The 15,771-nt window shown below is 33.8% G+C and overlaps 1 protein-coding gene across 4 annotated transcripts in view; it reads left to right on the top strand.

The window, feature by feature from the left end:
- The window catches only part of LOC106460287 (neural cell adhesion molecule 2-like), a 121,631-nt gene extending 106,085 nt beyond the window's left edge, over window positions 1–15,546 (top strand). For 2 of the 4 annotated variants that reach the window (XM_022386969.1, XM_022386967.1), the window contains 6 exons: window positions 2,859–3,161; window positions 5,925–6,050; window positions 7,656–7,683; window positions 12,444–12,535; window positions 13,143–13,261; window positions 14,241–15,546. In XM_022386969.1, the coding sequence (XP_022242677.1) occupies window positions 2,859–3,161; window positions 5,925–6,050; window positions 7,656–7,683; window positions 12,444–12,535; window positions 13,143–13,261; window positions 14,241–14,438 (866 nt within the window). In that variant the 3' untranslated portion in view covers window positions 14,439–15,546. The remainder of the gene's footprint in view (window positions 1–2,858; window positions 3,162–5,924; window positions 6,051–7,655; window positions 7,684–12,443; window positions 12,536–13,142; window positions 13,262–14,240) is intronic. The other 2 variants (XR_002610731.1, XM_022386968.1) reach the window with 2 other exon arrangements.
- The last annotated feature ends 225 nt before the right edge of the window (window positions 15,547–15,771 follow it).

Below are 15,771 nucleotides of genomic sequence, written 5' to 3'. Positions count from 1 at the left end.
GCATAAGGGAAGACTAGTTCAAAATTTACAGACAAGTAGATATAGCTTTGAGGGTATAGGTAACGAGACTTTTCAGCCTCTCTCCCCCTCTCTGATCAATATGGTGAATAAACAGACTAAATGTATTAGTGTGGAATATTTGTTCAGTAATCCAAAAAGAATCCATACATGATCCATGCGAACTTCGAAATGTCTTGTGAAATAGAATTATATACTTGCCATTAAATCCATCATGCAGGTCATTTATGGGGGTTGAGGGGCTAAAGACCAGAACATTACTGAAGCTTATGGACAGACGGCAAAGTTTAGCTTAGTCATTACAGTTCTGAAAGCAAGCTTTGTCCCTGATGAAAAATAAGAAAACCATAAAGTGAATTGCTTATTATTGTCTTTGGATGAATAGGGTCTGAACTTATTTTGTAGGTAATGATTATGGAAGCCATTATTCATGGAAATCTGGGAAGGGGGGGTTTTATTCCTTACAACATTGCACCACTTCATCTCAAATGTCAAATATATCTATTCCTGGTTTGAAACAAATAAGATCTGTAATTTGTTTTTGTTCATCCCAGTGCTCCAACCAATATTTAATTGAATATTTCTGGGATTTCTTGAAGTAACTTTTTGAAAAAGAGATAGAACGACAGATCCTGAAATCTTACTAACGACTGCCAGTAAGACTTGATTATAGAGTACACACGGTAATTATCACCAAATTTGGCAGTGCTCCAACCAATATTTAATTGAATATTTCTGGGATTTCTTGAAGTAACTTTTTGAAAAAGAGATAGAACGACAGATCCTGAAATCTTACTAACGACTGCCAGTAAGACTTGATTATAGAGTACACACGGTAATTATCACCAAATTTGGCATCACTTCCCATCAAAAAGTTTCACAAAGCAGCAAAACGTGGCACAACTTTCTCGAGGCTGTGTCGGCTTAATACTTTTGGAAATATAAAGTATGTATCCTTATATAAAAGTAAAGTTATTACGACATACACACACATACATATGTGTATATTCTGAACGATAAAACTCAAATGTTAGAAATAATCAGACAAATATCTACACACAAATACTTGGAATTATGTTTTGATTTTTCTTACACATTGGTTTACGTGATGCTAAACAATTGGTCGTTCTTATTGTACACATGACAATGGCACTACAACATTATGATGTTTTCTGAGATAAAAGCTAAAGTAGTCAATTACTGCCCGAAGTCTCACTGCTCAGCTCCTTATAACTTGTTATCTCAATACTGCGGTATTAAGTCTATAACAGAAGCTGTAAAAGTGAACTGTAGGGAGAATAAAAAAGATAATATTGATAACTGGTCTTTTTTTTTAGTAAAACATAATGATGATTATATATATATATTCTACAGCGATTTACGGAAATTGGTGAGCACAGTCTAGTAAATGTTAGTCCATTAATTTTCTATACATGTCATAACCAACATTATTTTAAAAAGCTGAAGATCATTAACACTAATTTATTCGTAGTCGTTGTGACTGGTAAACAGTAATATTAGATTACCACTAACTGTAAACAAGAACACTATTACAAGAATAAAACAGTTTATTCTTCAGGATCGTAGATTTGAACTACTATTATTATTTCAAGTCTCCTCACAGGAATTGACACTTTTCAAACTTTTCCGATTTCATACATCCAGATACTTCAGCATGAATCTTGTGTGTTTTGGGAGGATATGGCTACTTTATTAGCTTTTAACATATTACAATCATACATCTAGATACTGCAGGATGAGCCTTGTGTGTTTTGGGAGGAGATGGCTACTTTATTAGCTTTTAACATATTAAAAGCATACATCTAGATACTGCAGGATGAATCTTGTGTGTTTTGGCAGGAGATGGCTACTTTATTAGCTTTTAACATATTACAACATATAGTGGAACACACGATGATTCTGATATACTTTCTTATTCGAGACTTTTAATACTTCATTTTCTGTTCATTACAGGCTGGGCGTGGCCTAATTGGTTATCTTGTTAGACTGTGGATCCGACGATCCATGATTTACGTGGCATTCCTGCATCTTGTGTCCATGTGTATTATAAAAGTGCAGATCAAATCTTCATTTTGATTAGAGTAGCCCAAGAGTTTGGTGGTCGTCGTCGTCCCTCTAGCTTATTAGCACGATATTAGAGAAGGATTAGGGCAAATGGTCAATGTGTAGTTTTGTGCAAATATTCGAAAGAAAACAAACCAAACCTATAGATTACTACCACGTGCTGTCCTTTTTCAATGCAGCTTGTACCTTCTTAGAACTATATCATTGAAAGACGTGCTTATATATATATACTTGGTATTGAAGCTTGTGAGGTAAAAAACAACATCAGCCCCTTTCTTGTCATCGAATACGCCCTTTCTATCCCAAAAGACTGAAGTGATGTAGTTATGAAAATACTTAAAGTAAACATGAAGCCCAATCTATCATTAGGTTTGCCACTTGTCATTGGGTTATACTGAATTCGGGAACCCCATCCCTCATGAGTAGCCCTGGCCAAAGGCAAAGCGAAATAAAATAATACAAGGCTTTATATAGTAGTGGAATGTATATTAGATTCACTAGAACGAGTTTAAGATATCTGAAGGCAGCCTACATATAATTTATGAAAATATTATTGCATTCACTAGTTACATATTCAATCCATCTAACTAACACTACACGGATACAGAAGCGAGCTTACCCAACACTAGGCTGTAGGCTTCGCTTTGGATCTTTGAAATACTTACCTATTGGTGTTGATTAGCAGTATTTGGGGATTTTATTGTGTTGACTTGACTATGTTTCTTTTGAATAAATTCAAACTATTTTTTACTCAGGGCCTCCGGAACCAGTACAAAACTGCACCCTATTCAACCAAACCCAAAATGGAATAGGAATAGACTGCACAGATGGATATGATGGTAACTTAATGCCACACATTTTCGTGGAGGTTTACGATATAATGACTGGCAGTATAGTAGCAAATTTTTCGTCCTTTTCTCTGTCATTCTTTATGAGAAGTCTTCCACCTGGTTTAAATTTCGTACTGAAAATATACGTCGTTAGCCATCAAGGGAGAAGTCAGCCATTAGTCCTAAAAGGAAGAACGCTACACATACCCGAAACACAGTCTCGTCAAGGTACGTAACTGGGCGTTATATTCAATGTAAATATTATACATTTAACAAACATTTAATGAATTGGGTAGAATAGTTAAACTGTGAACAATACAGCAAAGTGTTCGTAAATGATTTATTAATATTGATTTCTACGTTCTCCAATAAGAAACCTCAGCTAGTAAGCAAACTATTTTGTCTTCATTAATTCGACTTAGCCAAAGTTGTAGTTATTTATATTGACATTATACTTGATGAGGTCCTAATCAATTTATTATCACTTGTATGTCGTGGCTTTAAGAAATATTTCTAATTATATAATTGTAATTGCACCTAATAATCCAGATAATTCTGAGTTATGCACCTATGTATCTATTCTAATAAAAGTGCATACTATTTGTATTTAACTATACGTGCTTCTTACTCGCCCAGTTCCAAAATGTGTTCATGACGTTTAACTGGGAATATTCCAAAGTCTTCACCTAACTGATTCCTTCAAATAGTTTTTCTTTTCAAATAATTCGAAATTTCATTCCAAGCCAAGCCTAACTATTGGGTGCAACCTGTTAAGCCTTCGAAGATAAATTACCATATTGATATGGAAAGAGGTTTCTACTGATATTTCTTCTTTCCTGAAGCTCACAACCACGTTATCGATTTTTGCAACATTGAAGCATTGACTCGCTTGTTTCACTGAGAAACGAAAACGAAACCTAAACATTCACTTGATTCTTGAAATACCTACCTTCGAAGAAAATCATGTATGTTTAAAAAGATTAAAAATGTCTAAATAACTTGTTCAAAATGCGTATCATGACGGCTTTATAATTTGGTTAATTAACATAAAAATAAATACAAAACTTTGGTCATAAATTCATGTAGTTCCTTTCTACTGAACATACTGTTATTCATATATATTTATATATATATGTACGTGCGTATGTGGATATATATATATATCAGACTATAAGCTTGATAAACAAAATAACAAAAACCGTTGTACAAAAAAAAAAAGACAAAAAAATGATGATAACAACTTTGTTAGAAGAATAGAATTTTCCTTGTAAAAAGAAATATCCTTGAAAATAGCATCCAAATCTTAATTATTAATTCAAGTGTACGTCCCACCTGCTTACAATGAATCGAACACGCCTCTCCGTGACAGTATTAAATTAGCTAGTCTAGCAATTACCCAAGCTGCTGGTTTGATATTGACCTAACGCCACGTGATTCTAGTTCGATTCGTTTAGGCCTAACTGCTTATACCTCGCAAATATATAGACATATCGACAAAGGTGCTGCATTAACCCTAGAAAGCGGAATTGTCATAACAGAGAAAAATAATTTAACACGTGTAATGCGTGTAGAAAATTAGTTAGGTATGGTATGATATTGGAAGGGGTAATTTCAGCCAGTCTGTGGAAGACAGCTAACAGTCAAAAGGTATAAAAGAAGGTTTTAAACAGAACAGCCATGCTTAACGATACATGATACAATTCATTAGTGTAGGACAGAGTGATAGCAGGTAACCAAATCAGTGGTAGGTCACGCGTTACAACTGCCCGCAAATACCTTTAGATGATAATAATTTCCATTCCTAATCCAACAACAACATCTACAAAAGTGTGTAATGGTCTCCAACATGCAACTGGAGTCCTTATATCAGACCACACAGTTCAGAAATGACTTTACAGCTTTGATTTCATGCTAGGTGGCCTCTGAGGCTTGCTATCAATAAGTCACAATCAACAGAAGTGGTTGCATCAAGAGTGACTCAGCTCTTGTCTTCTCAGGAATGCAAATTGGAAACTCTTCACACAACAACAGGTTACGTGTGGTAATCTCAGGCTGTGGATTCTTATTGTGAGGATTGTTTGTTTGTTTGGAATTTCGCGCAAAGCTACACGAGGGCTATCTGTGCTGGCCGTCCCTAATTTAGCAGTGCAAGACTATAGGGAAGGCAGCTAGTCGTCATCACCCAACGCCAACTCTTGGGCTACTCTTTTACCAACGAATAGTGGGATTGACCGTCACATTATAACGCCCCCACGATTGAAAGAGCGAGCATGTTTGGAGGGACGGGAATTTGAATCCACGACCCGCAGATTGCGAGTCGAGTGCCCTAACCACCTGGCCATGCCGGGCCTATTTTGAGGAACCACCACGTTTTGACCAAGTATAATGTCTGACTCACATTCTCTAGTTACTGAAGTTGACAGTTATCTGATTTAACAAGTTTTTTTTTTTTCATTGTGCATCTGTGGGGAATTTTAAATCGATACAGCTTCACCTTTATGCATGATAATACCCATCCACATCGTTTCACTTGAAACGGCGCATATCTTCTCCTGGTTTGAATTCGAGAGAACATGCCATTCAGAGGTGTGACGACATTTCTTGGATATGATTTCAGAAAAAGAGAAGAAGAACGAAACATCAATTAGAAGATAATCTAAATGCAATGGTTGTCAGCAGGCTGCATTGTGAACAAGTCATACATTTTACCGAGTAAGGCTTAACAGGACAGGGCAACATTCGTAATATATTTTTTATCTCCCAAATCAATACATATATATAATAAATTAATACAACCTCTCCCATTCTCAGTCTTCATTTGACTGTGTGGTGATGAATTAATTAATAAATATTTCTAGTCAAGTCATGTAACCACTGAACGCTGAGTTTTGCTTAACTGTTCTGCAAGTATCATCTTGTTTTAACATATTCGTTGATGATTACGTACATATATATTTTCTGAGACAACCAAATTATTCTGTATTCTTACAGGAAAAGAATGGAAGCTTCTGGTGAATCCTGTTTTAATTGCCCTATTGTTTATTGTGGTCCTGTTTATTTTAATCGCTTTGTGCGCAGTTGTAATTCTGAAGAGAAGACAAATAAGCCAACGTAAAGGTGAGAAATGACGTAATTTTATATTATCTTTCATGTAAAAATATATGTCCTAAAATGGTGTAGTTGTGTAATAATGTGTAGAAGTTACTAGATTCGTGCACAGAAAGTAAGAGAATCAAACCATAACGCATTTTAACTAGTCTTCAGATCATATCGTTATATTCACAAAGTCCTTATAAAATGACAGTGCTACAGGCATATATATATATATTGTTTAAAATTTAACGCTTTACGTTTTAAAATGCTTATATTTAATCGTTCCAAACTAACGTTTCGAAATGCTTATTTTTAATCGTGCCAAACTAACGTTTCGAAATATACATAGAAGTGTCGTGAAAAGTCTGTCAAGATGTGTGGTCTAAGTCTGACTTTGTTATCTTTCGCAAAATCTTGTTACATTCGAAATATCGATGTCGAGAAACGGTGAGTACATCATGGCCATCTGGCAGAGCGTGATCAACAATATGGGCAACAATGAATCCGGGACATCGTTCTTATAACATGAAATTAACCTCAGTACATCGTTCTTATAACATGAATTAACCTAAGTACATCGTTCTTATAACATGAAATTAACCTAAGTACATCGTTCTTATAATATGAAATTAACCTAAGTACATCGTTCTTATAACATGAAATTAACCTAAGTACATCGTTCTTATAACATGAATTAACCTAAGTACATCGTTCTTATAACATGAAATTAACCTTAGTACATCGTTCTTATAACATGAATTAACCTAAGTACATCGTTCTTATAACATGAAATTAACCTAAGTACATCGTTCTTATAACATGAAATTAACATTAGTACATCGTTCTTATAACATGAAATTAACCTCAGTATACACTATTTTTGATGTACTATTTGATTTCGAAACGTTAGTTTGGCACGATTAAAAATAAGCGTGGATGATGGCGTTCCAGACTAAGTACAAGCACTTAAAAAACACAAAAGTCAAGTGGAGAGTTGAGATGTTTGTAGTCGAAGGGGATTCGCGTGTTTCCAGTTTCTTCGGTCATCATTCTCACGAAAGCAGCCACTGATTTCGAAATGTTTCTGAAAGCTTATGAGCCTTCGCCATCTTATCATTCTTAATGATCTCGTCAGTGGCACTACGAGACATCCACAGCCTTAGCAAAATGACTCTTTGGATCCGAGGATTCTCTTTTATAACCATATAGCCTTCACTTTGCGGATGAACGCATCGCTACGAAAAGGCTTAAGAGCAATTTTGGAGCCCATCATTGTCTTAAACTCTCTGCTGTGTTAGCTTCACCCCTTCCATGGAGAACTTTGAACACCTCATTTCTTTTTACGTGCTAACATTCTCACTATACCAATATTGTTATATGGGGAGGTTTTTGATAACTTTCGCATTGAAGCATTGCAATGCTGAATGGTCAGGAATTTTCACGGAACCAAATATATACGTGGCGGTAAATTTCCCACTGTATTAGCATACAATATAGTTCAATTATAATGAGGTTAACCCTCTGTATTAAAGCTTATCTAAAAGTGACCTTTTAAACTAAGGGATAAATTGACGTTTTTGTTCAATTATGTATCAAGTAAATTTTACATGCTTATTTGATTTTTTTCAGCTAATCAAGAGCCCGAGGAAAAACTTCCGTAAGTGTCGTTAATTTAAGTACATAGAACAAATGTAAGTGTCGTTAATTTAAGTGCATAGAACAAATGTAAGTGTCGTTAATTTAAGTACATAGAACAAATTTAAACCATTTTGTTGATGACCTTTTTATTCTATTTTTATCTCTGCAATGGCATTTCTAAGGTAGAGTAGAGTATTATTCATATCATAATCTTACATTTAGTACGGAAACACATGTTTCTATCTAATTATAAATAATAATATATATAAGCAATCTTCTTGTAGTCAGTGATGCCTCAGTTAATTATTGAGAACTGATCCAACATAATGTAATTATTATTTAACGAGTAACTCACCATAAAATATCATGAAACCACAACCTATAATTATTATAATTTATTGAATCATGTATTGGGTATTCTATCTGATGAATCTTTTTTTCAGATACTTCCTGATAAATTGGTACAATCAAAGCATGAATCAAGTTAGTGTTGTGATATCTCCTTCAGAGCTGTTTATCATTCAATATCCAATTGATTTGTGTAAAATTGTTAACTTTTTTCAGACAGTTAACGTCAACAATTTATTTTAATATCGTTATTTTCTTTCAGAAACATTCTATTACAATAGGAAACTCAAACCGAGCGTAAAATGTATTTGGAGTCGTTTATAATTCTACATATACTTTAGTTTGAGAAAATTATCAGCGTGTTTAGGTGCTAGGCATTTAATTTATATGAATAGACAGAGTTGTCTTATATGTAGAAAGCAAACAAAACAAAATCATTGTTGTAAATAATCTTGTGATTTTCGACATCTTAAGAGACTTTACAGAACCAGATTTGGTAGACAGCTGGAATGACGTTGTCACTCCATTTTCCTTGGTGTTATCATGATGAACTCGAAACGGTGGAGTAGAAGTAAAGATTGGGAATTAGTGTTAATATTTTCTGAGGTACACTCTGCCAAGAAACAAATATGCTTGGTAAACGAATCCGTTGTGTTTTAACAAACGAAGCAGTCAAAAATGTGCGCAAAGAGTTAAGTTTTATGTACGCGAATAGAAAATTTCATTTATTTCATATCAGAAAGAAATGAATTTATTGATTGGAGCATTAAAGCGCACGTTGATACAGTATCGTTAACTTCTGCAATGGGAAAAAAAACTTCTTTAAATCATTCTGAATCAGGAGAAGAAGATGAAAGTAATAATGATTTTTTTCTTTTATATTGTTTGTTCACTTTAAGGAGTTGAAGCTACAAAATTAATATGTTTCTTGCTGAAAATGTAAATATCAGAATTTCTGGCACAATAATATAATGTTTCTAAGCCTTTTAGTCTCCTTATTAATGTGGTCGGCCCGGCATGACCAGGTGTTTAGAGCGCTCTGAGGGTCGTGGGTTCGAATCCCCGTCATACCAAACATGCTAGCCCTTTCAGCCGTGGGGGCGTTATAATGTGACGGTCAATCCCACTATTTGTTGGTAATAGAGTAGCCCAAGAGTTGGTGATGGATGCTGATGATTAGCTGTCTTTCCTCTAGTCTTACATTGCTAAATTTGGGACGGTTAGGGCAGATAGCTCTCGTGTAGCTTTTGCGCGAAATTCAAACAAACAAACAAACCTAATTTTGAACAGATAAGAAAATTCCACTATTCTGACACACACAAGAGTACTCCAGAAGTTGGCGATGGATGTTTTCGACTATCTGTCTCCCTTCTGATTTCTCAGTTTAAGATTAGGCATGGCTATACGCAGACTGCCCTTTGTTCAGCTTCACGTGAAAATTGTGAAAGTACGTTATTGCAAAATATTACTATTGGATATTAAATGCTCTATATTTTTTTCAGTTATGAATTTTACGAAAGTTGAGAATGAAATTACAATAAGATGAACAACAAAATAGTTGTTAATATTAGATTGTATTATTTATTAATAACTTTCAAACGTATTCCGATAAAAATAATCAATAATCTGTGTATAAAAGGATCTATCCCCACGGTGTAAATAATGCAGGTAGCTCACTGTTTAGCTTGGCACCCAGAAAACAACAATAAATCGTCGGTTTATATTTTCACACTATAAACTAAAAGTACAATATACAATAAACATAAAACCACATAAACATGCAACACGTTCAGGGTAGGGAAGAGACTGCGGCATCGCCATTTTTACAGTCCTGGGTAACAAACTAAGAATCGCAAATAGCATATCAGGAAATGTTAACTTACTATTCCACACTGCAACTGAACAAAGTATGTTTTCACACAAACTGATTCTTTACACGTACCACCTTTTCCTTCGCACAAGACTTGTACTGGCCTGAGAATGAGACAAGTACAATATATGTTACATAGACACACGTAGAACGTTTCTCTTTCAACTAATCACACAGAGCAGTTACAAGGTTATTACCTCGTATTCCCACGAGAAAGTCTTACCACCATTAGTGGTTTCTACAACCAAACAATTCGGTAAGAACATAGAGAGAGAATGTAAAATTAGCAGTTGTGTGAACAAAAATGGCTCTGTATTAAAGTCCTGGCTGTCGATAGTTATCTTCTTTACTTACCTATAGTCAGGAAATGTTAAAATGAATTTTGGATATAATACTAACAGAGTGTTAGTATATGGTTATGATTAGGCAAAATATTTGTTTAAAATCATTGAAAAATTCAAACTGATGCTTTTGGATCTTATACCTGTTTGTTTTATCTTTAAGCACAAAGTTACACAATGGGCTATCTGTGCTGTATTCATTACACAATGGACTATCTGTGCTGTATCCACTACACAGTGGGCTATATGTGCTGTATCCACTACACAGTGGGATATATGTGCTGTATCCATTATACAATGAGCTATCTGTGTTGTATCCATTACACAATGGGCTATCTGTGCCGTAACCACTACACAATAGGCTATCTGTGTTGTATCCATTACACAACGGGCTATCTGTGCCGTAACCACTACACAATAGACTATCTGTGCTGTATCCATTACACAATGGGTTATATGTGCTGTATCCACCACGGGTATCGAAACTCGGTTTATAGGATTATAAACCTTTATTGTTACCGCTAGGGGGCGATTTTATATTTCTTGCATTCATTATTTACATCTAGAATCAATAGAAACAAATTTAACGCATCTTAAATTTTATAATATAATCTGTAGAATATAGATTGAAAATATCAACTAATTTTATTAATGGAGTTCTAGTCATATATTAACGAACTCCAAAAATGTATTTTATCATCTCATATATCATAAGGGCCCAGCATGGCCAGGTGGTTAGGGCACTCGACTCGCAATCTGCGGGTCGCGGGTTCGAATCCCCGTCACACCAAACATGCTCGCCCTTTCAGCCGTGGGGGCGTTATAATGTGACGGTCAATCCCACTATTCGTTGGTAAAAGAGTAGCCGAAGAGTTGGCGGTGGGTGGTGATGACTAGCTGCCTTCCCTCTAGTCTTACACTGCTAAATTAGGGACGGCTAGCGCAGATAGCCCTCGTGTAGCTTTGCGCGAAATTCAAAAAACAAACAAACAAACAATCATATATCATAAGAGTTGTATTGTTTAATAAACGATTATTGCTCCTTACTATTATATGATGTGTAGGGAGGGAACATGCATATTTCGTCTCTTTCTGTTTTTGAGATAAAGTATCATTGCTCTCCAGTGAGTCAGTGATAAGTTTACGACTAGCAACGCAAAAAAAATATCTTGAGTTCGATTCCCCGTGATGAATAGAGCATAGATATTCGAGTCTGTAGCTTTGCACTAAGAAAACGACGATAGAATTTAATCCCCGGGTGGATCAGTGATAAGTTTACGACTAGCAACGCAAAAAAAAATATCTTGAGTTCGATTCCCCGTGATGAATAGAGCATAGATATCCGAGTCTGTAGCTCTGCACTAAGAAAACGACGATAGAATTTAATCCCCGGGTGGATCAGTGATAAGTTTACGACTAGCAACGCAAAAAAAAATATCTTGAGTTCGATTCCCCGTGATGAATAGAGCATAGATATCCGAGTCTGTAGCTTTGCACTAAGAGAAAAACGATAGAATTTCATCCCCGGGTGGATCAGTGATAAGCTTATGAACTTACAACGCTAGAATCCAGAATTCAACTCCCCACGATGGACAAGATCGTAGGTATAACTTTGCTCTAAAACAGCAATATATTTTACTAGGTGAGGTAGATCAATCGTAAAAATAATGTTGCATTCTATGCAACTTCGCCTTACAACAGACTATTTTATGTACTTTATTGGAGAAGTTTGTTGCTATTATTTTCCTTATAAAAACCATAAATATATCCAGCTTGCATAGTGGTATTTTATGATATCTTGTTTCATATCAACTTTGTGTTTTTTTTTCCTTAATTTCTTAATAAGGAATGTTGAAATAATCAATAGAATGTATGAAACAAACTGTGAAAATGATCAGTTCATACACACTATGGATTGCTAACTGAAACTCCCCCAGTGGAACAGCGGTATTTCTGCGGACTTAGAACGCTAGAAACCGGGTTTCGATACGCGTGATGGGCAGAGTACAAATAGCCCATTGTGCTTAACTTGAACAAACAATCAAAGGAATGCTAACTGAATAGTAAGGCCAAGAAAAAAAGATCAAAGCATAATAAATACATTAGTATATATATATATATTATTTTCATATGTTATCTCTTTAAGATTACGAGTTTTATTATATATTTTTGTATAATAAATACATATGATATTCAGATATTTTTTCATTTTACTTCTAGGAAATATACAAGTCATCCAGAAAAGGAAATCATTCCTACAGAGGAATTCGCTAAGGACTTTTATGAAGAAAAATGTCCTGATGTAATTCCAGGTAATTATTTTATTTATTAAATTTATACTATTTCCTTTACTTACATTTATAATTAAACACATATATACATGATTGTATAACATGACATTCTGTTATGATAATCAACATGATTGTATAACATGACATTTTGTTATGATAATCAACATGATTGTATAACATGACATTCTGTTATGATAATCAACATGATTGTATAACATGACATTCTGTTATGATAATCAACATTCCGTTATGATAACCAACATGATTGTATAACATGACATTCTGTTATGATAATCAACATGATTGTATAACATGACATTCTGTTATTATAATCAGGCCATGTTTTTAATTATCTTTCTAGTTAGGAAAGACATTTATAATTAAACACTTAAACATATCATTGTGTAACATGACATTCTATTATGATAATCAGGTCTTGTTTATGATGATCTTTCTGGTCAACAAAGACATTTTGATGATATTTAACTATACATTACTTCTCGCCGTTTATTCAGTGTGGTTTAATTGTATTTTGAACATCATTTTATGAACAACATGTATGTAAATGCTAGTACATTATAAATAGGATTTTTCTATATATATTCAATAATAAATGTTGATTCTTTAGCAGATTCCAAATACCTGGAAATTCCTGTCTGTAATCTCGTCAGTCAAGAAGAGGGGCGAATTCCAAAACAAATATGTACTGCTGCAGGATCATCAACCCGAGATTTCGACGGCAACTTTGTAAGTCTCCCTTAAAATGTGTGCATTAAAAAGCTAAGAAAATAGAAAAAAGTCTCCCTTAAAATGTGTGCATTAAAAAGCTAAGAAAATAGAAAAAAGTCTCCCTTAAAATGTGTGCATTAAAAAGCTAAGAAAATAGAAAAAAGTCTCCCTTAAAAATGTGTGCATTAAAAAGCTAAGAAAATAGAAAAAAGTCTCCCTTAAAATGTGTGCATTAAAAAGCTAAGAAAATAGAAAAAAGTCTCCCTTAAAATGTGTGCATTAAAAAGCTAAGAAAATAGAAAAAAGTCTCCCTTAAAATGTGTGCATTAAAAAGCTAAGAAAATAGAAAAAAGTCTCCCTTAAAATGTGTGCATTAAAAAGCTAAGAAAATAGAAAAAAGTCTCCCTTAAAATGTGTGCATTAAAGCTAAGAAAATAGAAAAAGAAAAGAAATAATATAGATTTCAAGAAAAATACGAAACCTTAGAACTATTAATGTTATGTCATTCTTCAAATCATCAAAACAATAAACTTTTACTCATTAACACTTATTTCGTTATTATGTGTTATTACGTCTGTTCTTTAATTTTATTTTAATGATTCAAAATAGTTAAGTTTTTACTGGTAAAAAAAATAAAAATTTCCAAAAACAGTGGACATTTTCTTACATTTTAAAATATTATTGGTTATGAAATGATAATATTTTGAAAATAAATTATTTAATAATATCCTTGTAAATACAACGGCTTTTCATCTAAAAGTAACTTTATTTGTTTATGTTTATCTTGTTTTAATCCTATTTAGATACTCTACTTATAGACTGTAAAAAATTAACGATGTGCAAAAACATTTATTGAAAGAGGTTTAGTATAAAATTTAGTTTACCGATTCGTTTAAACAACTGTTTAGGCGAGAATTGCAATTTTTGTTTTTGGTTTACTCTTAAAATATTGTACTTTTATATTTTGACAATGAAATGAATTTCACGATTCTCCAAGGAAATCCACGAAATACACCCTACTGAAAGTGAGAATCTTCAGACGAAGATGTGGAAGGATCCAGCATTGCTCGAGGGAATCTCTTCAGAATATTACAGCGGAGAGTATATTGACCTTCAAACAGGATACAGAAGAGACGTGGCTAAGGCCTCATCCCTAACGTCACATGAAAGACACTTCAAACAAACGGACGTCTGAGTGCATTGAAATTGTGAAAAGTGATTTAGTGTGCCTTGCCTTTGCTAAGTTGTGTTGGTGATCGTTCTACTTTCAGTCGCACTAGATCCATTCTGTAGAAACATTCTATGAAATGATTGGCGCGCGGCATGATCAGTTATTCTGGAAAAAAAAACTATTGCCCTCAAACCCTTTTACTATTTAGAACTGAGTAGCGATAAATATTCACCGTAAAATGGCATTATGAGGAAAGGCTAGTGATCATTAATATTATGTTGAGGTTTCCGCTTCTTGACGAAGCCTTCTTTGAAACTCAGCTGGTAAACAATTTGAAAGAGTTGGAGGTGTGTGAACGATCTTTATGTTGAACATTGTTCAATATCAAGATAATTTAAACAATACTTCAAATTAAATTACACCATTTAACCTCTGTTCTAGACGAGTCTAGTTTTGTTAGCGCATGAAATAATACGGATATGTGAGTTGAAGGTGTGTGAACGATCTTTATGTTGAACATTGTTCAATATCAAGATAATTTAAACAATACTTCAAATGAAATTACACCATTTCACCTCTGTTCTAGACGAGTCTGTTTTTGTTTTAAGGATGAAATAATACGGCGTTTTCTGGCTTTGTAAGTTAATCTGCTAATAATCCCCAAATGGTACATATTTAACTTTAAAAGTATTGGTATAATTCCTGTTAATAATTTGCTACACAACTAAAAATGGTAATGTTTTTTTTATTGATAATCGCTCACTGCTCTAACCTGTATCATTTCATAACATAAGCCAAAGTATAATGATTGATAATAGAAAATTTAAGTAGTTATAACTGAATATTTACCTGACTGAATCTAATTTAACATCCTGTGTTCGAACATTTATGGTCACTAGTTAAAATCCGTAATGTGAAAGCATAAGTTATGTGAATGTGAGCACATCTTGAAGTTAATAAGTGAAACAGTTAAATGGATTAATATCTGATTAATTACTGCAACGTATAGTTAAGATTTTCTGATGACACGTCATTGAGATAAAAGTAACTGTTGTAATTGTGAAATAAATCGAGAAAACATTGTTCGTTTGGTATTTTTTGACATGGAAATAATGACCTTTTTTTCTTTACACGTAAAGCATCATCTTTTCGTTCTTTGTACAAGAAAAGCACACACACACACACACACACACAGCTGCACCTTCTTGCCTGATCTTAAGCTAAACCTGTATGAATTCCCGTTTATATGGGATTTCAAACTTTAGACAGTCTTTCTAAGACATCTGTTTTAAATGATGATTTCTGTCATTTATTTTTACATATTATTATTACGTTAAAATATATTATTTTTTTGTAA

The sequence above is a fragment of the Limulus polyphemus genome, unplaced genomic scaffold (assembly GCF_000517525.1).
Source record: "Limulus polyphemus unplaced genomic scaffold, Limulus_polyphemus-2.1.2 Scaffold742, whole genome shotgun sequence".
NCBI lineage: Eukaryota > Metazoa > Arthropoda > Merostomata > Xiphosura > Limulidae > Limulus > Limulus polyphemus.
This window is presented reverse-complemented; position numbering and strand designations above follow the sequence as displayed.